Source organism: Giraffa tippelskirchi, chromosome 6 (assembly GCF_054371585.1).
Source record: "Giraffa tippelskirchi isolate mGirTip1 chromosome 6, T2T-mGirTip1v1.2.pri, whole genome shotgun sequence".
Lineage (NCBI taxonomy): Eukaryota > Metazoa > Chordata > Mammalia > Artiodactyla > Giraffidae > Giraffa > Giraffa tippelskirchi.
The window spans coordinates 24,890,382-24,916,759 of record NC_137280.1 but is presented as its reverse complement, the minus strand read 5'-3'; the positions used below and the strand labels follow the sequence as shown (position 1 = coordinate 24,916,759).

General features: G+C 41.0%; 1 protein-coding gene across 1 annotated transcript in view; it reads right to left on the bottom strand.

The window, feature by feature from the left end:
* Positions 1-2,990: 2,990 nt before the first annotated feature.
* Positions 2,991-26,378, bottom strand: part of PKHD1L1 (PKHD1 like 1) — a 165,327-nt gene continuing 141,939 nt past the window's right edge. Inside the window, exons 72-78 of the mRNA XM_081503071.1 lie at positions 24,607-24,742; positions 21,505-21,849; positions 15,669-15,820; positions 15,134-15,280; positions 14,623-14,776; positions 10,072-10,326; positions 2,991-3,103 (exon numbers count right to left, since the gene is read on the bottom strand). Coding sequence (XP_081359197.1) covers positions 3,093-3,103; positions 10,072-10,326; positions 14,623-14,776; positions 15,134-15,280; positions 15,669-15,820; positions 21,505-21,849; positions 24,607-24,742 — 1,200 coding nt within the window. The 3' untranslated portion in view covers positions 2,991-3,092. The remainder of the gene's footprint in view (positions 3,104-10,071; positions 10,327-14,622; positions 14,777-15,133; positions 15,281-15,668; positions 15,821-21,504; positions 21,850-24,606; positions 24,743-26,378) is intronic.

Sequence of the window (26,378 nt, the reverse complement as noted above, 5' to 3'; positions counted from 1 at the left end):
TAAAACTGAGTTCCCCTGAGATTATGGTTAATATTTCTATCCCAAACTTTTCCCCCTTTCTTGTCCTACCTCTGTTGCCCTCAGGATTGAGGAGTATCAAAGAAAGAGGGGGTGCTGAAACCAAGCAGAACCCTGTGGAGTCTTCCCAGGTATAAAAGTACCTTCATATCCCCCATTATCTTAATGGTAAGAACAGTAGAGTCACAAGACTCCTAGTCCCTCCTGAAGTAATATATAAAGCAATCTGATGCATATCTATGAGTTGCTCAGTAAAAACTAAGTCACCACCACCCAGTGGAGGAGGATGACTGCATGCTATCCACCAGCAGGTAGACCCCAGGCTGGAGCCAGATGATTGATGACAGAGATTCCGGAAACATCACTCTGTTACTTCACCACCGGTCAATGAGTCAGAATGTCCATGAGCTGATGAGGTGTCCTGAGACCCTGTTATCTTCATGCTAATTATCTTCCCTAACCCTTGTTTAAAAGCCACTGGGGAGTTCTTTGCTTGCCACCCTGCAAAGAAACCCTTACTTTGTTGCAAACACCCTCTGTCAGAGTTTGGCTTTCTGTGCCACAGGCCCATGAGCCCTTGCTCTGTTACATTAGAAAAGTTTTTTAGAGAAAATCTAAGGAAATTTTTTAAAAAATCCAGTGGACTGAATACAGCTTGAGGTAAGGAAAGCCTACAGATAGTGATCAATTTGGAGGCTTTCATGGTGTTTAGATGTGAAGATTCCTGCATCTCTTCCAGAAGCCAAATGTAGGAATTTGTTCCTTAGATGTCACAATTGTAGTTCTTGGAATTTAGTTTTCCAAGCAAAAGGAAGTGTTGTGAAATGGAAAGTAAATTGGATTTTCATTAGGAAATCTGGTTTTTAAGTCTTTCTTGTCAGTCTCTCTCCTCATTTTAGTGGTAGAGTTTTCTCACCTCTCTGGGGTTGGAACTGAGGGAATTATTAGCATCCTCAATGAACAAGTGGTGTGGTCTCATCAGTGCTCTCGGAACATGAAAGCTGTTCCTCATGGAGTGGACTGGTGCTGCAGTAACATCAGATGGCTTCCTTTATTTTTTTAATGGGGGCATAATTGCTTTACAATGCTGTGTTAGTTTCTGCTATACAATGAAATCAATCAGCCACGTGTATGCTTATTTGTAGTTGTTGTTTAGTCTCTCAGTCATTGTGTCCAACTCTTTTGTGACCCATATACTGTAGCCTGCCGGACTCCTCTGTCCATGGGATTTTCCAGGCAAGAATACCGGAATGGGTTGCCATTTCCTCCTCCCGAGGATCTTCCCGACCCAGGGATTGAACCCCCAAGTCTCTGCAGCTCCTTCATCGCAAGCGGATTCTTTACTGCTGAGCCACCAGTATCCCCTCCCTTTTGGGCTTCACTCCCACCCCCTTATCCCACCTCTTTTGGTCATCAACAGACCACAGAGCTGAGCTCCGAGCGCTGTACCAGCTATCTGTTTTACACGTGGCAGTGCCCATATGACAGACGGCTTCTTGATTTCCCCAAGCTCCGTGCTGCATTCATACACAACAGTGAGTCTGCGTCTACTAGTGTCAGACATCTCATAAGACGGCAACAAAAATGTTTAGTAAGGAAGAGCCTTACTACCTCCAAGGAACTCGCTATCTAGTGGTGTTTCAGCCTTCGTTCTTACCCGCACACTTTCTGTCAGAAAGCCCTTACTTGGCTAATCCATGTTTATTTCACCACTTATTTCAGGCATCATCGTCTTCTGGAATCTGTCTCTCATCCATCTCTATCCTCACAGGATGCCCTCCCTCCAGCCAAGTGCCCCTCCACTGTACCCCTTCAGCACCCTACTACGTCTCTCTCTCATGTACCATGTTACACCTCTGTGTATTGCATATCACCTTTTCCGCTACTATTTCCCCAACTACCTTGCAGACTCTTGAAAGGTGAAGACAGCATCTTATTCCTCGTAGTCTTCTCACTAGAATGCCTCTTATTGAGTAAATGTATACAAAGTAAATATATACAAAGATATCTGGATTTATTACATGGTAAGTTAATAACTTTTCTGTTTAGCAAGATTAACAATGACCTGGGGCGGGTATTCTAGGGGATAGTACCCTGTAGAAAGAGCTCTGGGACTGGCTGGATTCTCCCAGCTGTTCCATATGCTTCCTGAGTGTCACTTGCTGGAAGGTGACTTGTGAATGTCATTTCTCCTTGCTCTCAACATGGCCACAAAGCCTTGATTAGAGTTATTCTTCTAAATTGAGCATTTCGCTTAGACTTTTCTGAGTAGAAAGTGCAATTTTTATAGTATGAGAGCTTTTGATTAACTTAGCTATGGTAATTTGAGGTTTTTTGCACGCTCTAATTTTCTCTCTTGAAAATAAGTATCTCTTTTGGTGTAATCTTGGGTTGCAGGAGGTCACACTCTTCGTGGTGACAGTTTTGAGTGGGAAGAAGGGGTTAGCAGAGGAGTTTGGATTTGTTCAAACAAAGGACACCAGGAAAGCTCTTCTTAGAAGACTGGCCAGGGGTGGCAGACTCAGAAATCTAAGATAATGTAGAATTCCTGGGATTTCTGTGGATCTGAAAAATAGCAACTTTGTCTGAAAAAAAAAAAAAGGTTTAAAACAATCTCATTTTCCAAAATCCTTAGAAATTAAAATGGCTTAGATCATCAGAAATTAAAGCCTTATGAGGATAGAGAAAAACAGATCCTCTGGTACAATATAAAAATTCAGAATGCTTTCAATCTGATCCAGAGAAATTGAGTCAAAACTAGACAGCTCTTTCAACTCTTTAAAGGATTTTATGATCTGTTGGGATTGCAACTTGGAGGTGGTATATCTGCTTGCAAATCAAATGTTTCTAAAAGTTTTTAAAATGAAATAACCTACAAACACAAGGTAGATATTTATATTTTGAAGAAATTTGATTTTTGTGATTAAAGCTAAGTAATACATTTTATATATTATAAAAATATTTTTAGCATATTTTCTTGAAAACATTAGACTTTTTATTGGTGTGCAACAAAACAGTTCCTAAATAAGCAGTTTCTGTATTTGTGTTTTCAGCCTGTTCTTCAGAATAGCACTTCAGTTGCTTCCTGAAAAGCAAAAGAAATACAAACATTTTTTAAGAACATATAGTGTGATTTTAAAATATGTTTAATTATTTTTAACTTTCTTAATATCTCATGGAATGATTAATAAGACAAAAATCAGTATCAGAGTTTACCAATTTAAGTTGCTCTTGTGTGGAACTGTGGAGAACAGTGGTCCTTATATATTGTAGTTTTCAGATTCAAGTTTTCTTATTTTATTTAGTATAATTTCATGACTCTCTTAAAAGTAAACTACTGTTAATTCAGAATGCTAATTTATTAAAAAAGAAAAACAGAATTTCATCAATGGTTGCTATGATCTGAATATGTGAGTGTGTGCTGTGTCTGACTCTTTGCAATCCCATAGACTGTGACCCACCAGGCTCCACCATCCTCAGAATTTTTCAGGCAAGAATACTGGAGTGGGTGGCCATTTGCTCCTCCAGGGGATTTTCCCCACCTAGGAATTGAACCCACCCAGGAATCTCTTAAGTCTCCTGCATTGGCAGGCAGATTCTTTACCAATAGCGGCACCTGGGAAACCCCATCTGAATGGGAAAGAAAGTGAAAGTGGCTCAGTTGTGTGTCCAACTCTTTGCGACCCCATGGACTATACGGTCCATGGAATTCTCCAGGCCAGAATACTGGAGTGGATAGCCTTTCCCTTCTCCAGGGGATTTTCCCAACCCAAGGATTGAGCCCAGGTCTCCTGCATTGCAGGCGGATTCTTTACCAGCTGAGCCACTAGGGAAGCCCCATCTCAAATTCATATGTTTTAAAACCTAATGTCCAATGTGATGGTATTAGGGATAGGGCTTTTGATAGGTGCTTAGGTCTTGAGGGTGGAGCCTCCATGAACGTGATTAGTATTCTTATAAGAGACTCCGCAGAACTCCCCAGCCCCTTCGACCACATAAAGATACAGTGGAAGTCTGGGACCCAGAAGAGGGACCTTATTTGACCATGCTGGCACCCTGATATCAGACTTCTGGCCTCCAGAATTGTGAGAAATAAATTTCTGTTGTTCTTAAGTCATTCAGCCTTTGGTATTTTGTTATAGCAGCCTAAAAGGACTAAGACAGTGTTTAAGTCTTCTCATGTCTTGGAGAAGGAAATGGTAACCCACTCCAGTATTCTTGCCTGGAGAATCCCAGGGACAGAGGAGCCTGGTGGGCTGCCATCTATGGGGTCGCACAGAGTCGGACACGACTGACTGACTTAGCAGCAGCATGTCTTAACTGAAGAATTATGGATTATTTAGTAGCAAAGGGGAAGCTGTTAACTTTTTCATCTGGGAAATAAGTCCTAAAAAACACCAAGAACAATATCATTTACCAATGACTTGAAAATAGGATTTTCTGAATTTTGTAAAATTCCAAAGTTGTAAGATACAAGTAGGGAGAAAGTCAGTGAAGATAATTAGGAAAAAAATTCATTTAATGAAAAACACAAAATGTACAAATATAATAATACTCTACAAATATAATAATAACAAGCAGTAATTATACTTTATGTTTTAATGCTTCTTGGAGGAAAGAAATGAACTTAAGCAGTACCTATCACATTATTATAAAATAGACAGCAAGTTTTACTCTTACTAGAATTCTGGGGACAAGAAAACTGGCATTAAAATACAATGACTTGTGTGCTGGTCTTTACCTTTGATCCCTCAGCTCCAAACCCATCCCCTCTATTATCTATAAGAGGCAGGGCTGGGACTTTTCAAATTGTGCTTCTCCCTTGACAGCTGGTTCCTAATTAGTTTCTACCAGAAGGAGAGAAGAACAGATTATTTCTTCCTGAAGCCCCAGGCTCCAGTTGTTCTGCCACTCTCCCAGAAAGCCAGCCTTAATGTTTCCCTTCATCCTGACTTTTTTTTTTTATTTTAAATTTAGTCTTGGCTTTTAGTACTGAAATACTTCATTCTCCTTCTAAATTATTCAGTCCAGTTCAGTTTAGTAATTCAGTTGTGTCTGACTCTTTGCAACTCCATGGACTGCAACATGCCAGGCCTCCCTGTCCATCACCAACTCCCAGAGTTTACTCAAACTAATGTCCGTTGAGTTGGTGATGCCATCCAACCATCTCAACCTCTATCATCCCCTTCTCCCACCTTCAATCTTTCCCAGCATCAGGGTCTTTTCAAATGAGTCAGTTCTTCACATCAGGTGGCCAGAGTATTGGAGTTTCAGCTTCAGCATCAGTCCTTCCAATGAATATTCAGGACGAATTTCCTTTAGGATTGACTGGTTGGATCTCTTTGCAGTTCAAGCGACTCTCAAGAGTCTTCTCCAACACCACAGTTCAAAGGCATCAATTCTTCGGCACTCAGCTTTCTTTATACTCCAACTCTCACATCCATACATGATTAATGGAAAAACCATAGCTTTGACTACATGAACCTTTGCTGGTAAAGTAATGCCTCTGCTTTTTAATATGCTGTCTTGGTTGGTCATAACTTTTCTTCCAAGGAGCAAGCGTCTTTTAATTTCATGGCTACAGTCACCATCTGCAGTGATTTTGAAGCCCCAAAAAATAAAGTCTGTCACTGTTTCCATTGTTTCCCCATCTATTTGCCATGAACTGATGGGACCAGATGCCATGATCTTAGTTTTCTGAATGTTGAGTTTTAAGCCAACTTTTTCACTTTCCTTTCACTTTCATCAAAAGGCTTTTTAGTTTTTCTTTTCTTTCTGCCATAAGGGTGGTGTCATCTGCATATCTGAGGTTATTGATATTTCTCCCGGCAATCTTGATTCCAGCTTGTGCTTCATCCAGCCCAGCATTTCTCATGATATACTCTGCATATAAGTTAAATAAGCAGGGTGACAATATACAGCCTTGACGTACTCCTTTTCCTATTTGGAACCAGTGTGTTGTTCCAGGTCAAGTTCTAACTGTTGCTTCTTGACCTGTATACAGATTTCTCAGGAGGCAGGTCAGGTGGTCTGGTATTCCCATCTCTTTCAGAATTTTCCACAGTTTATTGTGATCTACACAATCAAAGGCTTTGGCATAGTCAATAAAGCAGAAGTAGATGTTTTTCTGGCACCCTCTTGCTTTTTTGATGATCCAACAGATGTTGGCAATTTGATCTCTGGTTCCTCTGTCTTTTCTAAAACCAGCTTGAACATCTGGAAGCTCACAGTTCATGTACTGTTGAAGCCCAGCTTGGAGAATTTTGAGCATTACTTTGCTACTGGGTGAGATGAATGGAATGTGCTGTAGTTTGAGCATTCTTTGGCATTGCCCTTCTTTGGGATTGGAATGAAAACTGACCTTTTCCAGTCCTGTGGCCACTGCTGAGTTCTCCAAATTTGCTGGCATATTGAGTGCAGCACTTGAACAGCATCATCTTTTAGGATTTGAAATACCTCAACTGGAATTCCATCACCTCCACTAGCTTTGTTCGTAGTGATGCTTTGTAAGGCCCACTTGACTTCGCATTCCAGGATGTCTGGCTCTAGGTGAGTGATCACACAATCATGATTATCTGGGTCATGAGAATTTTTTTTGTATAGTTCTTCTGTGTATTCTTGCCACCTCTTCTTAATATCTTCTGCTTCTGTTAGGTCCATACCATTTCTGTCCTTTATTGAGCCCATCTTTGCATGAAATGTTCCCTTGGTATCTCTAATTTTCTTGAAGAGATCTCTAGTCTTTCCCATTCTATTGTTTTCCTCTATTTCTTTGCGTTGATCGCTGAGGAAGGCTTTCTTATCTCTCCTTGCTATTCTTTGGAACTCTGCATTCAAATGGGAATACCTTTCCTTTTCTCCTTTGCCTTTCGCATCTCTTCTTTTCACAGCTATTTGTAAGGCCTCCTCAGACAACCATTTTGCCTTTTTGCGTTTCTTTTTCTCGGGGATGGTCTTGATCCCTGCTCTTGTACAATGTCACGAACCTCCATCCATAGTTCTTCAGGCACTCTGTCTATCAGATCTAGTCCCTTGAATCTATTTCTCACTTCCACTGTATGATCACAAGGAATTTGATTTAGGTCATACCTGAATGGTATAGTGGTTTTTCCCACTTTCTTCAATTTAGGTCTGAATTTGGCAATAAGGAGTTCATGATCTGAGCCACAGTCTGCTCCCGGTCTTGTTTTTGCTGACTCTATAGAGCTTCTCCATCTTTGGCTGCAAAGAATATAATCAGTCTGATTTAGGTATTGACCATCTGGTGATGTCCATGTGTAGAGTCTTCTCTTGTGTTGTTGGAATAGGGTGTTTGCTATGACCAGTGCGTTCTCTTGGCAAAACTCTGTTAGTCTTTGACCTGCTTCATTCTGTATTCCTAGGCCAAATTTTCCTGTTACTCCAGGTATTTTTTGACTTCCTATTTTTGCATTCCAGTCCCCTATAATGAAAAGGACATCTTTTTTGGGTGTTAGTTCTAGAAGGTCTTGTAGGTCTTCATAGAATCATTCAACTTCAGCTTCTTCAGCATTACTGGTTGGGGCATAGACTTGGATTACTATGATATTGAATGGTTTGCCTTGGAAACAAACAGAGATCATTCTGTTGTTTTTGAGACTGCATCCAAGTACTGCATTTTGGACTCTTTTGTTGACCATGATGGCTACTCCGTTTCTTCTAAGGGATTCTTGCCCACAGTAGTAGATATAATGGTCATCTGAGTTAAATTCACCCATTCCAGTCCATTTTAGTTGGCTGATTCCTAAAATGTCGATGTTCACCCTTGCCAGCTCCTGTTTGACCAATTCCAATTTGCCTTGATTCATGGGCCTAACATTCCAGGTTCCTATGCAATATTGCTCTTTACAGCATCAGACTTCCATCACCAGTCACAGTATAACTAGGTGTTGTTGTTGCTTTGGCTCTGTCTTTTCATTCTTTCTGGAGTTATTTCTCCACTGATCTCCCATAGAATATTGGGCACCAAGTGACCTGGGGAGTTCATCTTTCAGTGTCCTCTCTTTTTGCTTTTTCATACTGTTCATAGGGTTCACAAGGCAAGAATACTGAAGTAGTTTGCCATTACCTTCTCCAGTGGACCACGTTTTGTCAGAACTCTCTACCATAACCCATCCATCTTGGGTGGCCCTACATGGCACGGCTCATAGTTTCATCGAGTGAGACAAGACTGTGGCCCATGTGATTAGATTGGTTAGTTTTCTGTGATCGAGGTTTTCAGTTTGTCTGCCCTCTGATGGAGAAGGATAAGAAGCTTATGGAGGCTTCTTGATGGTAGAGACTGACTGAGGCAGAAACTAAGTCTTGTTCTGAGAGGAGCCATGCTCAGTAAATCTTTAATACAATTTTCTGTTGATGGGTGGGGCTGTGTTCCCTTCCTGTTTTTTGACCTGGGGCCAAACTATGATGGAGGTAATGAAGATAATGGTGACTTCCTTCAAAAGGTCCCATGCATGCAGTGCTACACTCAGTGCCCCCAGCCCTGCAGCAGGCCACTGCTGACCCACGCCTCTGCTGGAGAGTCCTGCACAATCCCGGGCAAGTCTGGGTCAGTCTCTTGTGTGGTCACTGCCCCTTTTTTTGGGACCTGGTGGGCACAAGGTTCTGTTTGCACCCTGTAAGAGTCTGTTTCCCCAGTCCTGTGTAAGTTCTGGCAGCTCTATGGTGGGGTTAATGAGACCTCCTCCAAGAAGGCTTATGCCGTACCCAGGTCTGCTGCACCCAGAGCCCCTGCCCCAGTGCAGCCCACTGCTGGCCCGTACCTCCACAAGAGACGCATGAACACAATTCTGTCTCAGTCTCCGTGAGGTCTCTGGGTCCTGGAGTGCACAAGGTTTGTTTGAGCCCTCTAAGTGTCTCTGACTGGTATGGGGTTTGATTCTAAACATGATATTGCTCCTCCTACCATCTTGCTGGGGCTTCTCTGCCCTTGGAACGTGGCGTATCTCCTCAGAAATTTATGGCAACGCATGGCCACAGAGAATGATTCGGGAATGGGCATGTGACCCAAGCTGAGTCAATGGCAATAACTTTGGGACTTTTGCTGGAAGTGTTGGGCAAGAGGTTTATTCTTTCTGCATTAGCTGTTGGATGGAGACTCAGGTTCTGGATGATGTCGTTTGAGTCTTTGGTTCTCACTCTGCCAGAAATCAGATTACTTCTGAACGTCTCAGTTAAGCGAGTTCACTTTATTGTCCAAACCAACTGGAACTGAGCTTCTGTGCCTTGTAACTGAAAGAATACTGCCATAACCTGAATTTCTCACTCCCCACATTCTTACAACCCATCATATAATGGAATAACATTTCCACAGGGTGGTTTTGTCTTTACATTTGAAGCTATCATTCCCTTGGACAGCAAGGAGATCAAACCAGTCAATTGTAAAGGAAATCAACCCTGAATAGTCACTGGAAGGACTGATGCTGAAGTTAAAGCTCCAATACTTTGGCTACCTGATAAGAAGAGCTGACTCATTGGAAAAGACCCTAACGTAGGAAAGATTGAGGGCAGGAGAAGGGGGTGACAGAGGATGAGATGGTTGGATGGCATCACCGATTCCACCAACACACATTTGAGCAAACTCTGGGAGATAGTGAAGGACAGGGAAGCCTGGTGTGTTGCAGTCCATGGGGTGGCAAAGAGTTGGACATGACTGAGCAGCTGAACAACAATAACAAGTATTACTAATTGAGAACAAAGAAGGAAAGAAATGTGTATGTCTCAGTTTGAGTACCAAATTCAATTCACTAATTGTATCAACAGAGAATGAGATGGTTGAATGGCACCATGGACACAACAGACATGAGTTTCAGCAAACGCCGGGAGATGGTGAAGGACAGGGAAGCCTGGGGTGCTGCAGTCCATGGGGTCACATAGAGTCAGACACGACTGAGCAGCTGAACAACAACAACAACTTTTGAAATGGCTGAGACTGTGTCTTTGTGTCCATGGTGGTGCCATGCTGCTGTCTTTATTCAGTAAACATTTTCTGATACTTCAATATGTGGAGACAAACACAGAGTGTACCATGCTTACCTAGAGTTACGTTCAACATCAAAACTGCAGTCATAAATATTTCCAAAAGCAACACTCTTCCCACCAGACAGCTTATTACTGTAGTCACTATCTGGGCAGCTGTGCCCACAGAGGACGCTTTGCTGTTGCTGCTACTGTTGCCACCACCACTGCTGCTACTGCCCGGGCTGGAGACAGACTGCGAGGCCAGGCTGAGAGGCCTGGACTCCACCCGAATGAATTCATCCAGGATAAATTCAATCTTAAAATTTTTTCCTAGGGGGAAAAAAATCAGTGTTTGACTTCCTTTGATTATCTGTTTTCATACACTTCCAACTGGGTTTTCATCAACTTACAAATACTGTATAATCCCTAATGAAGTACTTTTGGAAACTGAGTCAAATGAATTGAAGTATAAACAAGTGTAGAGAGGGTCTCAGAGTTAGAAGTGTTCTATCTGCCGTAGTTAACTTCCCTGGTGGCTCAGATAGTCAAGAATCCACCTGCAATGCAGGAAACCCAGGTTCAATCCCTGGGTCAGGAAAATCCCCTGGAGAAGGGAACAGCTACCCATTCCAGTATTCCTGCCTGGAGAATTCCATGGACAGAGGAGCCTGGTGGGCTACAGTCCATGGAGTCACAAAGAGTCAGACAGGACTGAGTGACTAACACGTTCACTTCTATCTGCTCATCAGCTATGGACAGGAGGACTCTGGATAGATTTTCTTTCAGGAGCCTCAGTACCTACTTCTTAGGGGTTCTCTCCTAGTGCCCAGGACTGGCTGTTTGAAACAAAGGACAGTATGGAAGAGAGCTGAGGGTGCTGAGTCTTGTCTGGTCATTGTACATTTGACCAAGGAGCAATGAAGCTGTAGCATCAGTTGAGGGAGGTGGGGATGAACACTGAATTTTTTATTTTGAAAAACTTCAAACTTAAGAGTTGGAAGCATGATACCACAAACACCCACAGGCCCTCCACTTAGCTTCAACCATTTATAATTGTTCTCCACATTTGCTTTAAGTCAGATACTATTGTTGTGTTGCAAGATGGTGATCCCTTTCTTTCCTTCTTAGCCAAGGTAGACAAGCTTGAAGAAACACTTGTTAGATATATTTGCAGTGGGAAACATAGAGCTCATCTGAATATTTCTTAATCCATGTGTTAAATCTTCCCACAGTTTTAAATATCAGATAATCAATATAGTTTTCCTTGACATAATTTCTTCTTGGGCTAGTGTTTTCGTTAATAGTGGTTCTCACACAGAGCTGAGTGTGCCATATTTATATAATTCTGAACTTTTCATTCATTTTCTTTTTCTATCTTAAAATTTTTTTTATTTATGGCTATTCAATGGACATGAGTTTGAGCAAATTCCAGGAGATAGTCAAGGACAGAGAAGCCTGGAGTGCTACAGTCCACGGGGTGGCAAAAAGTCAGACATGACTGAGGGGCTGAACACAACAACGCTGGGTCTTGGTCGCTGTGCATGGGCTTTCTGTAGCTGTGGCGAACAGGGGCTACTCTTCGTTGAGGGCTGCAGGCTTCTCATTGCAGTCGTTTCTCTTGTTTCGGAGCACAAGCTCTAGAGCAGGAGCTCAGTAGTTGTGGTGCTCCGGCTTAGTTGCCCCAAGGCTTACAAAATCTTCCCAGACCAGGGGTTCAACTCAAGTCACCTGCATTGGCAGGTGGATCACCAGGGAAGTACGTTCTTTCCTATTATCTTAAAAAAAAAAAACCTTTTCTGTTTTCATTCTTTTTTTTCCATTAGAGAATATACTGACCACACTGTGCTTTCTATAGCAATGCATTCTATGACTTTCAAGGTGGGTAGACATCGTTCTATAGAACATTCTGCTATACTGTTACAATTCATGACAATGGTGTGTTTGAGTCCTTTTTTTTTCCGGTTTGAATAAACTGAATTTTTGCTGCAAATGTATTTTTCTTAATGACTTTGATGGGTAAAGGATTTAGATTGGGGTTTTGGTGGTGTTGTTTTATGTCTCTCTTCCTCCTGTAGTATTGGAAGGAATCCCAAACTAGACTAGTGGAGAGACCACGCCACAGAGGAGAAGTGAAGAACTCAGCCAAACTCTAAGATCAAAACTTCAGTGATGTGGTTCAATCAAGCCATCCCAGCTGAAGGCCCAGACATCACAGAGCAGAAATGAGCCATTCCAAATTCCTGACCCACAGTATTGTGAGCAAATGAAATCGTTGCCATTTTAAGCCATTAGAATTGGGAATGGTTCGTTAAGTAGCATTAGAAACTGGAACAAGCGTTGGATATCAGAGAGAGATATCACATTGCTAAATAAATGTGTCCCAAATGTTATTATGCATTAGTATGATTATTTTAATCCAAGTTGCTCAAAGATGTAGTCTCATCTGTTTACTTTCTTCTTCCACTTTTTTCTTACCCGATTTTCACATCTTCATTTTCTGTGTCAGAAACTACAACCCTTGCTTCCTCTTCCCAGATGGCCCCTGCCTTGCTCAAGGAGCTACAAGTAGATGAGGGTGTGGTGTCACGCCACCAGGCTAGTCTAATCTGCACAAGGATTTCCACAGTGCTGTAATTAAGTCAGGTGTCTACTAGAAAGCATTACAGGAAAGACACTTTATCATTTTTCTTGCATATGCTTTGTTGTTTTTACAGTTTTACAGTGGTTAATCTACAAACTGGCTAACCGATCTAAAAATAATGAAGAGATGGCTATATTTGACCTTCCTTACTGTACACAAGCAGGGAACTGAAAGTCTACACTTCATGGGAAAAAAGAAAGCAAGAAATAAGGAAGGAAGAATGAAGGGAAGGAGGGAGGGAGGAAGAGAATTAGAAATAACAGATAGACACTCCAAGGGAAGCTTTGAACTCTGAAGGGAAATTTATTGGCTAAAAGGAGAGCACTATTTTGTTATCATGAAGAGTGTCAAAATCTATGTTACTGCTTCAGCACTCTAGTGATCCCAGTTACTTTGGAACACTGCCTTTGAAAGTGGTAATATGAAGACTTTGATCCTCAGGTTGGGTCTTTGCCCCTGGGTACCTTTTGAGTCCATCTTCCTGGGGAGGTGGGCAAACTTCTCTCAGGCGGGGTTCTTGTCAAGTGCCTCATAGCCCATAGAAGGGTCCCATCATTTAGGCTGACTGTTAGAACTTACAGGACACTCCAGGTTCTTGCCCCAGACCACAATGTTGAACTCATTGCCACTGGATTTCCAGTGGCAAACTGGAGGTTGAGATATTGCTGCCCAGAAGGAGGATCAAGCTTTTCTCTTTTGAAATGATTTTAGCTTTTGATATTTAGTTCTTATGAAATATTTAGTTCTTATGAAAAAAAAATCCAGATTATTGTTAGAATTTCTTTAACTTCTCTTACTCTTTATTTTGGTTTTTTAAAGAGAATTTATTTTTGGCTGTGTTGGGTCTTCACTGCTATGGTGAGCGGGGGCAACTCTCTAATTGCAGCGTGAGGGTTTCTCGCTATGGTGGCTTCTCTTGTTGCAGAGCATGGACTCTAAAGTTCAGGCTCACTAGTTGTGGTACACAGGCTTAGTTGCTCTGTGGCATGTGGAATCTTCCCAGATCAGGGATCAAACCCATCTCCTCCACCGGCACATGGATTCTTTACCACTGAGCCACCAGGAAAGCCCTATTGTGGCTTTTATTCTGACCTTTAATATGTGTGTGTTTGAAATAACATTGGTGAGGAGAGTGAGGGCTGAGATAAAACTTTTTCAGGAGTTAGTGCTTATAAAGGTCCTAAATGAGTCCTGGGTTGAGGTAAATAGAGTAATGCTGGTCTGTCTCCAGTACAGAGAGTCTATTTCCTCCTTTTTGACATTGATTCATCTATCATCATTAGAGACCTATTTTTTGGACAAATCATTTTTGCCATGGTAGAAAGGCTTTTACCAGTTGGAGCTATGCCATCAGTTCACATGGAAATAATATAAGAAACCTCGTTGTGGGAGTTGTGACTGTATTGACGCTAACCATGTTGAAGAGATCATGAGTATACTTCATGAGAACTCACAGGAGACATTTGTTCTGATCTCAAATTGTAATTCAACAGAGCGACTATTTTATCTTTAGAGAACTCGTGTTTTCTCCTTTGCATTGGCTTATAGAAAGACTAGAACCCACTTTCCAGCCCAACTCTGAACTCCAGCATGGGCCATTAAAATTACCTGACACTATCTTACCCTTTCTTTTCTTGAACTAAAAACTCTATATATTAAATTTTCTTACTATACATAATAATGTATATGTAATTTGTAATTCTCACATACTGAGAAAATTAGAAAAATTACACATGGATAAGGAAGAAAATATGAATCATGATATGATTTTGATCTACATCCTCAAATTACCTGTTATAATTACCTTAATTGCTTATTTTATTTTTCACCTTGTTTTGCATATTAGATATATTTTTGTAAGCTAGACATTCTGATTTCTATAATTTATTGACCAGAGTAGTATAGACCACTTCATTCATTAAAAGGAAATTATAATTATCTTTATTTATGGGTATACATGTGAAGGTCCAAAATAGTACACTCACCTGTTCTAAGAAGAGTAAGGTCTGTGTAGTTGGCCCAACAGCTGCTAAATGGAATTGTTGTATTTCCACTAAGTCCACTGATTTGGTTATTATTGGAGTCCTTTAGTATGGCCTTCAAAGCCAGTGCAGTAATCCCAACTGATACACAATTACCCTAAAGAAAAAAATAGTAGAGAATTACAATTGGCCTGTTACCATGCTTTTTTTCTTCTTTTTTCTAAAAAAAATGATATATGGAACTTTATCTTTTTAAATGTCTCATTTCAAATTTTAAATCTACAGAAGCTCCTTTTCCTACACAAAAAGTTCAAATAACAAGCTGTGGAGCATGTTCACAGAAAAGGAACATTTTTAAAACAGTAAGAGACGATATTCATAGATAACAATCCACATTTGAAGAGGCGGTGCCATTCCCAGGCTGCCAGTGTACCAGGATTAGTGACGCTGGCTCACCCTCCAGAATTGATAACTTCATTCTTCCACTTAAATAAGTCTCTGAGTTATAACTTACGTCGGAATCTTCTGCCTTTACTGAAGGCTGTTGAGAAAATGGCTGTCCCAGCTGTGTTGCCACTGGCTGAGTGATTACTGAGAGTGAGGACACAAAGGCTACATGATGAACAGGAAATGAAAACCTTCCAACCGGTTGGGCGGTCACCTGTGAACGATCATGAGCGATACAGTGGTTTTCACCTGATAGACTACATTCAGCAGCAAACTCAGCCAGGTTAAGTGTAACATTCATTGTTAAAAGTATGTTCAAGGCGTGAAGTCAATATTATTACAATATTTCCTCTAGAGCATATTCATGAAGCACTGTTGTAAATAATCAAAGCAAAGCACATTTTATACCAATAAATACTTTTTTAGAAGATACACTCCTTTTTCAACTACTTTATCATTTTAGTAATACTGTAAAAAAAAATAGGCAACAATTAGAAAGACATGCCCTCTAAATTACTGTATTAAAATAGAACAACAGTTAAAATAAGAAAGGAGCAATGTTTTAAATAGCAAAATGCATCTTTCTAGTTGCATTTTCTTACCTTAGCCCAGCCAGAATCACTGGGGCTGGGGATAGGATCGGTAATGGACATGGAAGAGACATTAAATCCGAGGATACTATTGGTTTTTCCTAAAATTACAGCTTGTCCAAGAGAACCAGCAATTTCTTGGAGTTCAGGTAACTGCATCTGACCTATGAGGAAAGTGTTATGACACGTGGGCTGTAAGAATATGGAACAGGAAGAACACGTGAGAATATTCCGCTTTAGTTTTTGTTTGTGCCACTTGCTCCATTCACATTAGAGAATTCTACAGCTTTCTAACTGTACCTTAGCTAGACAGAGTCATACTAAGGAGGTCAGGAAAATAAAAAACTCGGTAGCATATATATATTTTTAGCTAGAATTAAAGAAAAAACAAAACAAAACACAGGTGATAATATAATTTCAGGAAAAATGAGTGAGAGCATGCAGGGAAAAATGTTTCTTAATTTAATACTTTCCTATGCCATTCTGTGTTTAGAAGTGAAGCACTCTCATGTATGTCTATCATCAACTATTACTTTTTAAAAAAATAGAGAATTTTTTTTTTAATTGCAGAATGGAAGGATAATTAGCATCATCGAATTTATAGTATGTATCAATGAGTGGCTAACATTATCATTAAATTACTAACCAAAATGTTACCTGCTCTGGACATTGACAATTTTCAAGGTTAATTCTAACACTGTAGGTAGTTTCTGTTCCCTTTTTCTAGCTTTACAGTTCCTTGTGAACCTACTTCTCCCGCTAAGGCTCTTTACCCTGTGAAGTGGCACCTCTTGTCAAGAGAAGCCTGGAACTCTCACTTGAGCCCTTCTTCTACTTCACCTCTCCCCCACACCATATAATCAGTTCTCAATTTCTAAATCTGACTCCATTGCCCAAATCCTAGTTAACCCAGCAGCAGCACAGATATGAAAACAGCTTTCAAACTGGCTTCCTGGCATCCATTCTCTCCCTCTTGCATTCTGTTCTACACACTGCAGTCAGAGCGATTGTTTAAGAAACAACTACAGAGTGAAGCCCATCAGAAAGAGAAAAACAAACACTGTATATTAATGCATATATACGGAATCTAGAAAAATGGTACTGATGAACCTATTTGCAGGGCAGAAACAGAGGCACAGACATAGAGATGGACCTGTGGACGCAGTGGGAGAAGGAGGGTGTGATGAACTGAGAGAGTATCACTGGCATATATACCCTACCATGTGTAAAACAGCTAGTGGGGAGTGGTCCTATAGCACAGGGAGCTCAGCTCAGTGCTCTGTGATGACCTAGAGGGCTGGAACCTGTGATAACTTAGATGGGTGGAATGGGAGAGTGGGAGGGGGGCTCAAGAAGGAGGGGATATATGTACACATATATACATATGTATCCCCTCCTTAGGGTAGTATTAAAGAGTGATCTAATCATCGGACAATTGCCTCATCTCCCAGGTCTAATCAGAACCTGCTTAATCATCTAATCAGGTCACGCTTAAAATTTTGCATGTTAGGCTTCAGCATTATGAGAACCAAGAACTTCCAGACATACAAGCTGGGTTTAGAAAAGGCAGAGGAACGAGAGATTTAAATTGCCAACATGCGTTGGTTCACAGAGAAAGAAAGGAAATTCCAGAAAAACATCTACCTCTCTTTTATCAACTACACTAAAGCCTTTGACTGTGTGGATCATAAAATACTGTGGAAAACTCTTAAAGAGATGGGGATACCACCATCTTACCTGTCTCCTGAGAAACCTGTATGCAGGTCAAGAAGCAACAGTTAGAACCCTGTATGGAACAATCAACTGGTTCAGGATTGAGAAAGCAGTACAACAGGGCTCTCTGCTGTCACCATGTTTATTTAACCTATACACTGAGCACATCATGAGAAATGTTGAGCTGGATGAGTTACAAGCTGGAATCAGGACAGGTGGGAGAAATATCAACGACCTCAGATGTGTGGATGATACCACTCTAATGGCAGAAAGTGAAGAGGAACTGAAGAACTTCTTGATAAGAGTGAAGGAAAATGAAAGAGCTGACTTAAAACTAAATATTAAAAAAAACTAAGATTATGTCATCCAGCCCTATTACTTCATGCATATAGAAGGGGAAAAGGTGGAACTAGTGACAGATTTCCTCTTCTTGGGCTCTAAAATCACTGCAGATGGTGACTACAGCCATGAAATCAGAAGACATTAGCTTCTTGGCAGGAAAGCTATGATAAACCTAGACAGTGTGTTGAAAAGCAGATACATTACTCTGCTGTCAAAGGTCCATATAGTCAAGGCTATGGTCTTCCCAGTGGTCATGTACTGTTGTGAGAGTTGGACTGTAAAGAAGGCAGAATGCCAAAGAATTGATGCCTTTGGACTGTGGTGCTGGAAAAGACTCCTGAGTGTCCCTTGGACTGCAAGGAGATCAAATCAGTCAATATTAAGGGAAATCAACTCTGAATCCTCATTGGAAGGACTGATGCTGAAGCGGAAGCTCCAGTATTTTGGTCACCTGGTATGAATAGTCGATTCATTGGAAAAGTCCCTGATGCTGGGAAAGAATGAAGGCAGAAGGAGAAGAGGGCATCAGAGGATGAGATGGCTGGATGGTATCACTGATGCAATGGACATGAACTTGGGCAAACTCTGGGAGATGGTGATGGACAGGGAGGCCTGGCGTGCTGCACTCCATGGGGTCGCAAAGAGTTGGACATGACTGGGCGACTTAACAACAACCACAATGGCTGATTCATGAGTTGTACAGCAGAAACTAACACAACATTGTAAAATCAATTGTATTCCAATAAAATAGAAAAAAATTAAACAACAACAACAACAACTGCAGCCAATGTTTTGGTGTACTGTTCCTCCGTCTCGAGCACCTTCCATATCCAGACTCACGCCCTGAGGGCTTGAGTCACTGGGTTTCTTCCATGAAGGCCAGGCCCTCAAGTTTAGCATGCTCAGGCAGCAGGAGGCAGTTCTCTCGGGCAGAAGGTCTCCCGTGACACTGAAAATCACAGTCTCGGGTATTCTTAGTCCCTGTCCACTTTAAAGGCCTCTTCTGGTTGATTCAGTCTCTTCGGGATAAACGGCAGTCTTTCAGACTCTCCCCACCCACGCACTCTCCTACAAGATGCCTTTCTGGGTATGGGAGCTCACGTGACCTCGTGGCAGCTGTACAAAGGTGCTTCATATCCGTACACTGCTAGTACCCTCTCTCCTCACTGGTTTTTGGTGCAGGGTGGCAGGTCTGACCTGTCGGCATGCTTTACAGGTTCTCTCTGACCATCTGACATGTGAAGGCATCCATTTCTGCTGACTGCCAGCTAGAAACCAAAGACTTTCACTGGAAAAGCTGTTTTTCCTTACACGACTCTTTGTCCAGAGGTTCCCTCAGTACTTAAGCAACCACTTTCTAGGACACCTGGAAACTTATGGATGTCCTAACCCTTTGTGAAGGCTGTGATGGGCCAGAAGTATTACTCCATGTATATCTTTCTTGCCACTTTCCAAAATTTTGTTGTGACATCACTCCTTGCCAGGTTGTAGGGCTTTCCTTGAGCCCTCAAACCCTAATTCAGTTTAAGTCTTAGAAACAAGCCGTTAGCCTATCTTTCCTCCTGCCCCTATTTCCATGTTCTTAAACGGCAGTGTGCCTATATCTGGGTATCAAAATATACAAATTTATATCTAAATCTGGCTAGCAAGATAAAACTGCTTTAAGAGAATGGAGGGTAGGAGAGGTTGTATGTGAAGCAATTTAGATTACATACAGGAAATAAATCACAGTTTCTTTTGACATTAGAGTGGCTAGTGTAGTAAGTACTGGACCTCAATACATGTAAGGGCTTACCAGGGATTTTTTTAGAGTCAGTGAGCAATCTGTATACACAGACCTGTATCTGAACCTGTTGCAGCTCTTGGACTAAATTAGAGATTATGTTGATCCCAAAGCCCTGACCCTGTAGATATAAGGAAACCCAAGGTTGATGAAGGAGAGTAACCTATGACTCGGCAGAGAGTGACAGTCACTCAGTCGTGTCTGACTCTTTGCGATCCCAAGGACCATACAGTCTATGGAATTTTCCAGACCAGAATACTGGAGTGGATAGCTGTTCCCTTTTCCTGGGGATCTTCCAACCCAGGGATCGAACCCAGATCTCCCACATTGCAGGCAGATTATTTACCAGCTGAGCCACCAGGGAAGCCCAGTGAAGATCTGGCTGCAAACACAAGCCTGGGCTTCCTATTTCCTTCAACAGAGAGCTGACCAGCTCTTCTTTCCATTTATGCAAGCCTTTTCACAGGCTGATCCCCACAAGAGAAGAACCTTTTGCCTGCCTAACTGGTGGAATTCCAGAAGAGCAACATGGCAGGTGCATGGGGTTAAAGCTCAGAAGCAAACCTCCTGGGGAAATGAGTGATGACCCTAGTGGCAGAAGATGAGAACACTCAGTACCTAAGTGGACACATAGGAGAGCCTGGGAGTTGAATGAAAAAGATGCTTAACAGGAATAGGGTAGATGAGGATTTTCTGAGTCTGAAATTTATACAACGTGGAAACCCTCTTTAAGAATAAGTCTTATTTGTACAACTTTTATAATAATAGTCAATTATTTGACCACATTATTAAGTGGACCCTTCTTCCAGGGCCTTGAAAGTTAAAGCCCATCCGAGGACTTGTACAAGCAAAGGGACTTGAAGCTTAAGCTGGATGCTAATCTTCCTCCTACAGAGACCCAGCTCTCATTTTCTTGGAGAGACGAATGCCTAGACACTTGTGTTTGACCACCAGAGACAACGGCATGGAATTACAGCTGAGAATGTGATTGCATGTCAAGAGGTCAGGAAAGTTCAGTTGCGCCACAGAGAGGTTCAGGCAGAGCAGAGAAGACCACCCACCCTGTCACAGAAACTATGAGGACAGAGGGCAACGGGAGGGTCTGAGGTCAAGAAAGCCCCTTGGCATTCATATACTTGAAAAGATGGAGAGGAACAAAATCTGAAGGTCTGAACATTTACCCAAATGCTCAACCAGAGTCAGCCTAAGGAAATCATAATTTAAGCCACCAAAGTTACCTCTGATGGAATAGCTGAGCTTATTTTTATCTCTGATACCTAGAAAATAGGGTATAGTGAGTGAGGGACAGAGAAAGGGGTGATGGCTAGTAAGGCTGATTAGGTCATTCACAGAAATGAAGGACAGGACATATTCTTGCACATTTGCACTTATTAGTGTCAACAGGTGACTTTAGAAATCCAACCTACTACTCCACCTCTCAGAATCTCCAAGGGTTTATTTATCTCCCTTAGGAAGACCCCTACTGTCCTTCTCTTGGCTTACAAAGAGGAGAACCTCTTTTGGTTTCCCACAATCTAGCACCTGTCTACCTCTCAACCTCGTCTCCAGCAGCTTGTTCTTCCTGGAGCCTTCTGCTGCAGATCTTCTGGGTCCTTTCCAGTTCTTCAGTTGGACCAAACTCTCACTACCTATTTCCTCAGCTCCAGTATTCTTACTGTCCATTTTTCATTGACCAACTCTTTTCATCCTTAATCTCTCCATATGGTCACTTCCTTAGGTCATTTCTTGTATCTTTTGTTAGGTCAAATCCTATTGTGGAAGTAATTAATTGCTACAATAACAAAATAGAGGTTGAAGTTTCTTCATAATTCAAAATAGTTTGGTATTACAGGAGTACAGCAGAGAAAAGGGTCTCCAGGTCCTTAGAGGGTTCAGGATGTGGGGTTGGTGGGATTTCTTGAGGCCTGGCTTACCAAGCCTCAATAGTGTTATTTATGGATGTGGTTTTGGTAATGACGTTACCCTTTCTCGAGTGTCTACTTTTCATACCTGTGGTGTCATTGGTTTTGAACTGAGGGGGAGGATCGCCAATCTCCAGTTCAACCGTGAGCTCCATGGATCTCTTCCTCCGCAGGCTCTCCCCTCGTGTTACTTTGCTGACATGGATTTTGTCACTTGGTATCTTTAGGAACAAGGCAAGGTTTCTAACCAGATTATGAGAGCTATAAAAGTCATCCTCTGTTACAGCAGGTAATTGGAAAGAGACAAATATGACTGCAGTGGTATGAACTTCAACAGGTGTAGTTCCTTTAACCAAAAGGTAAAGCATCTGGTAGGTTCTATCAAAGTAGTTTTCACCAAGGACAGTGGAATTCAAGTTAGGAAGTAATTGCTCTATAAAGGAAAAAAGCCAAAATAGCACAGTTAAATTTATTTATATTATCATAATTACCAGGCAGTATTTAATATTTGTTTAAATGTAGGAAATTCTGAAAAAAGTTCAATATTATCATTCTTTCACAGGAAAATGTGCGTATTAAAAGCAAAAACATTTATAGAACTGACATGCAAAATTAGTCAATTTTTAAAATAATGCCATTAACAATCATTATATATTAAATTTAGTTAAAAAATAACTAGCTATATACACATACTAATGAGAAATAAAATCTAATTATAGACTATAAATCTATGTTGTACTTATAACACTCTTTACATTTTCAGAATTTTAAAGCCTTGACCAAAGGCATTTTGTAATTAAAAAATGTAAATTTAACTTTAATAGCTATTTAGTTTATGCAGTGCTGTATACCAGCTCTTAAGGAAAATAGATGATTCAGTGCTTCTATTTTTACTAAGGACAAAGTATATAATATAAATGAAGTTTATATGAAAACATCTCAGAAGGACCTCACATCAATAACACAAGTTTACATGTCAGACTGAAAATCCTTTAGTTAATGCAAAACAAATTCTTCTAGGGCACTGAGTTTTTGTAAAAGTGATTGAGATTATATATACCTATATATGTAATGAATAAATATATATATGATTTTAGGGCATATTATAAACAATGTCCAAGAAGTAATAAATCCACTAACACAAATTGAACACAAAGTCTGACTGTACAATAATACTGGAATGTGGTATGAAGCTTCTTACCACATTTTACAGTGGGGCATACTGAGGAAAAGAAATTAGAATCTTAGAAAAAAGAGATTATTTCTTACTAACATAATAGATATTCATAGCAATGGCATTAAGAAGCCATTTCATTATTACTATATATTTTTGAACATCTACTAGTATAGTTCTACTTGAAATTTGGCTTAAACATTCCATGAAACTGAAGCATGTACTTTTGTATTATAAATTGAAGCTGTTCTCAAGCTACCATTAGAGATGCATATATCACTTATCCTAGGTAACTTTCTCATGTCTTCACATTTTGGGCAACCTAAAGAGGTCTGTACAGTCATAATACAGGGATATTTTTTTCTCATTCCAAGTGTCAAAGCAAAATGTTTGTCTAAAAACAATGCTATTTCAGAAAAAAAAATTTCTAAAAGGGCAGTGGTAGTATTGTTTTGCAGACTTCTGTAATCAATTCCTTGTAGCCAATTTATTAAATTCTTCCTGTTGATATTCTTTCTATTTCCTTGACTTGAATGATAGAGTACTTTGTATCAAAAGTATTGTTTTTTTTTTAAAAAGTTAAAATTTATAAAAATTTAGCTGCAAATAGGTGCAATCATTTGTATGTAAAAATAACACTGACTCTCTAGTTTACACGGAGGCCATGGAGCATAACAAAGTGCGTGGGTTATAGAGCTAGACTCCATATGTTCAGTACCTTGCTCTGCCCCTACCAGCTTTGATATTGCTCTGGACTGAATTGTGTCCCCCCACTCAAATTCACGTATGGTAGCCATAACCCGCAATGTGACAGGATTTCGAGATGAGGCCTTTGTGAAGTAATTGGTTTAGATGAAGTGAGGGTGGGGACTTCATGATGAATTAAGGCCCTTATATGAAGGGACACTAGAGAACTCATGCTCTCTCCCCAGCCCCTCCCTGCCACCTGAATGACAGTGAGAAGACAGCCATCTGCAAGGATTCAGAACCAGGCCATAACGGTATCCTGATCTCACAGCCTCCGGAATAGTAAAAAATAAATTTCTGTTTTCAAGCCATCTAGTTTATGGCATTTTGTTATGGCAGCCTGAGCTAAGACAGAGACCTTGGCAAATTACTTCACCCCGCTGTGTCAGTTTACTCATCTGTGCCTACCTCGGAGGGTTATTATTAGGACATAGAAACAGCGAGTTAGTATATACAAAGCACTTAGCACAGTGCCTGACACATAGCAACGTCTCTGGAAATAGCAGCTATTCATATTAGTAGAAGTAGGACTTGCTTCATAGACAGTAATGATTATGGGTTATTCATTCATACTCTCCTGTCTAGCTTCTATTCTGATCTACAGCACACATTGATGTAATCATTAACCAAGATTAGGGGTGCACAGCTAAAATATGATGATAAGTAGCACATGCGGAAAGGAGTGGACTGGCCTTATTAGGACCCTGTTTAACAAAAAGACTTCCAGGAGCAGAGATAAATCCCGGTTTTGCAACACTGGTAAATGGGCAAGTTAGCTTCTTCCATATATTTCCTTTAAATCCAGAGTTTACTTCACATATTTACTTCACGGTGTTCAATTGGTGTTATGCTAACTTTCTCGGCAATACTTCTGGTAACTGTCAGTGAAGTTGGGTTCTAACCTCTATGAAAGAGAAGTGAAGCAAACATAGGGTAAAAATTCTAAGGGAAATCTCTTCTGTACGCAGGAATAACCGAACTAAATGTGTAGCATATAAATGTTCCCGGGGCAAAGGAATAGCCATAGTACACACAGACTTTTATCTGCAGGTGTGCAGATAGATAAGAATTCCATCAGGAGGGATCTTTCAGGGCACACATGTTCTAAATGAACACATCTTAGTGTGTGGTGGACCGTGGGTAAACATTTATTTTCTCTGTATTTGTCAAGGGCTAAGGAACTAAAAATATTAATAATAAACACTATGAAGAATTTTATATACCATCAAGTATATATACAACGTATGCTGTATTTTTCTGAGCAAATACCTGTATACAGTTGTCTAGTAAGTTCACAGTGTTTCTGCTGGGAGTTCCACACTGTATTTTGGGGGCAGACCAGTGCATTGTTCACATAGACATCCAAACGCTGACGTGTGGGGAAAAAAATTCCTACCAGAACAGCCTATTAAAAACAAACAACATTTTTACATCCTAAGAGAACAATGAAACAGAATCCTTAGAATTTAGCATTTCGAAAATATTCTTTATACATGCCTTCCATAGAATATTGAAACAAAGTTTTATGGATTTAGGGTAACTATTGAACTAAAAACTTTAAACAGATTTACATTCAACATGGGTTCTCAAGGAGTTGGACGTGACTGAAGTGACTTAGCATGCATGCAGGCATGCAAGGTGTGTGTGAATTCATGGAAAGGGCTTCCCATGTGGTGCAGGGGTAAAGAATCTGCCTGCCAGTGCAGGAGAAGCAAGATCCTCGGTTTCGATCCCTGGGTCAGGAAGATCCCCTGGAGAAGGAAATGGCAACCCACTCCAATATTCTCGCCTGGGAAATCCCATGGAGAGGGGAGCCTGGTGGGCTACAGTCCATGGGGTCTCAAAGAGTAGGACATGACTGAGCGACTGCGCATGCACGCATTCATAGGAAAGAACGTAATGTAAGAAAAAATACCAGAGGACAACCTCTAAATTAAAGACAGAATTCCTTAAAAGATAACGTTCAACACAGGCTTTCAACTCCAGGAGCAGGGAAAATGGGAGTGTTAGCAGTGCTCTTCTGTACAATGCGACCACACAAAATTAGGTACTTAATGTTGAAAAAACTGCCCATCTCTGAGAAAATTTTGGTAGTAAGATAAAAAAAAATTCATTTAAAATAACTATCCTGATTAAGTTCGGGTCATCCTTCATGTTCATTCCCCATATTGCATGTTATCAGATAAAGTACGGAGACTTGGCTTTTGCAAAGGTGGGGCGGAATTTACAAGAAGTATAAGCTACACCTAATGACTCTCTTTCACTCAAAGAATTGAATCCCTGTCTGATTCAGGCACTATTTTAGGAAATTTCAAAAGTCCCCGCCCTCTTTGAGCTTACATTTTGGAATAGGGAGAGACAATAAATATTAGAAATAATAAAAATTAGAGTATTAAGCATGTTAAAAGGTGAGAAGTGCTATAGGAAAAACAGGAAGGTAGATGAGAGTCTGAGTAACTGCGTGAGCCAGCGGGGAGGGGTGGTCAGGGTAGCCCTACTAAGGAGAATGAGAGTTGAAGAGGCTGGAGAGTAGAATGTAGAATGTTCCAGACAGACTTACCATCACCGGAAACGCAGGCCCAGAGGGTAAGATGTCTGGTGTGGTAAGGAACAGCAAGGGGCCCAGGATGGCTGGAGGAGTAGAAGTCAGAGCGCTAAGGGGTGCAGGAGATTTTCAGGTGCCCTGTAGACCACTGTGAGGACTCGGGCTCTTGTATGGAGACAAGGCAGAAATTACTGCAGGGTTTGGGGCACAGGCGTGCTCTGACCTGTGTTTTTGAAGGTATCTCGGTGGTTACTGAGGTGAGAACAGACCACAGAGAGGGCAAAGGCAGAGCAGGAGGAGGAGCTGGGACGGAACCGCCTTGCTCCAGGGAGGAGATAATGTGGGCTCAAGCTGGATAGGAGCACTGGAGGTGAGGAGTGGTCAGATCCTGGACATTTTGCAGGAACACTCAATAGGATTTGCAGATGAGCTAGAGGAGGAATGTGAGAGAAAGAGAGGACTCAAGAATGACTCCAAGGTTTTATCTTGAGCAGCT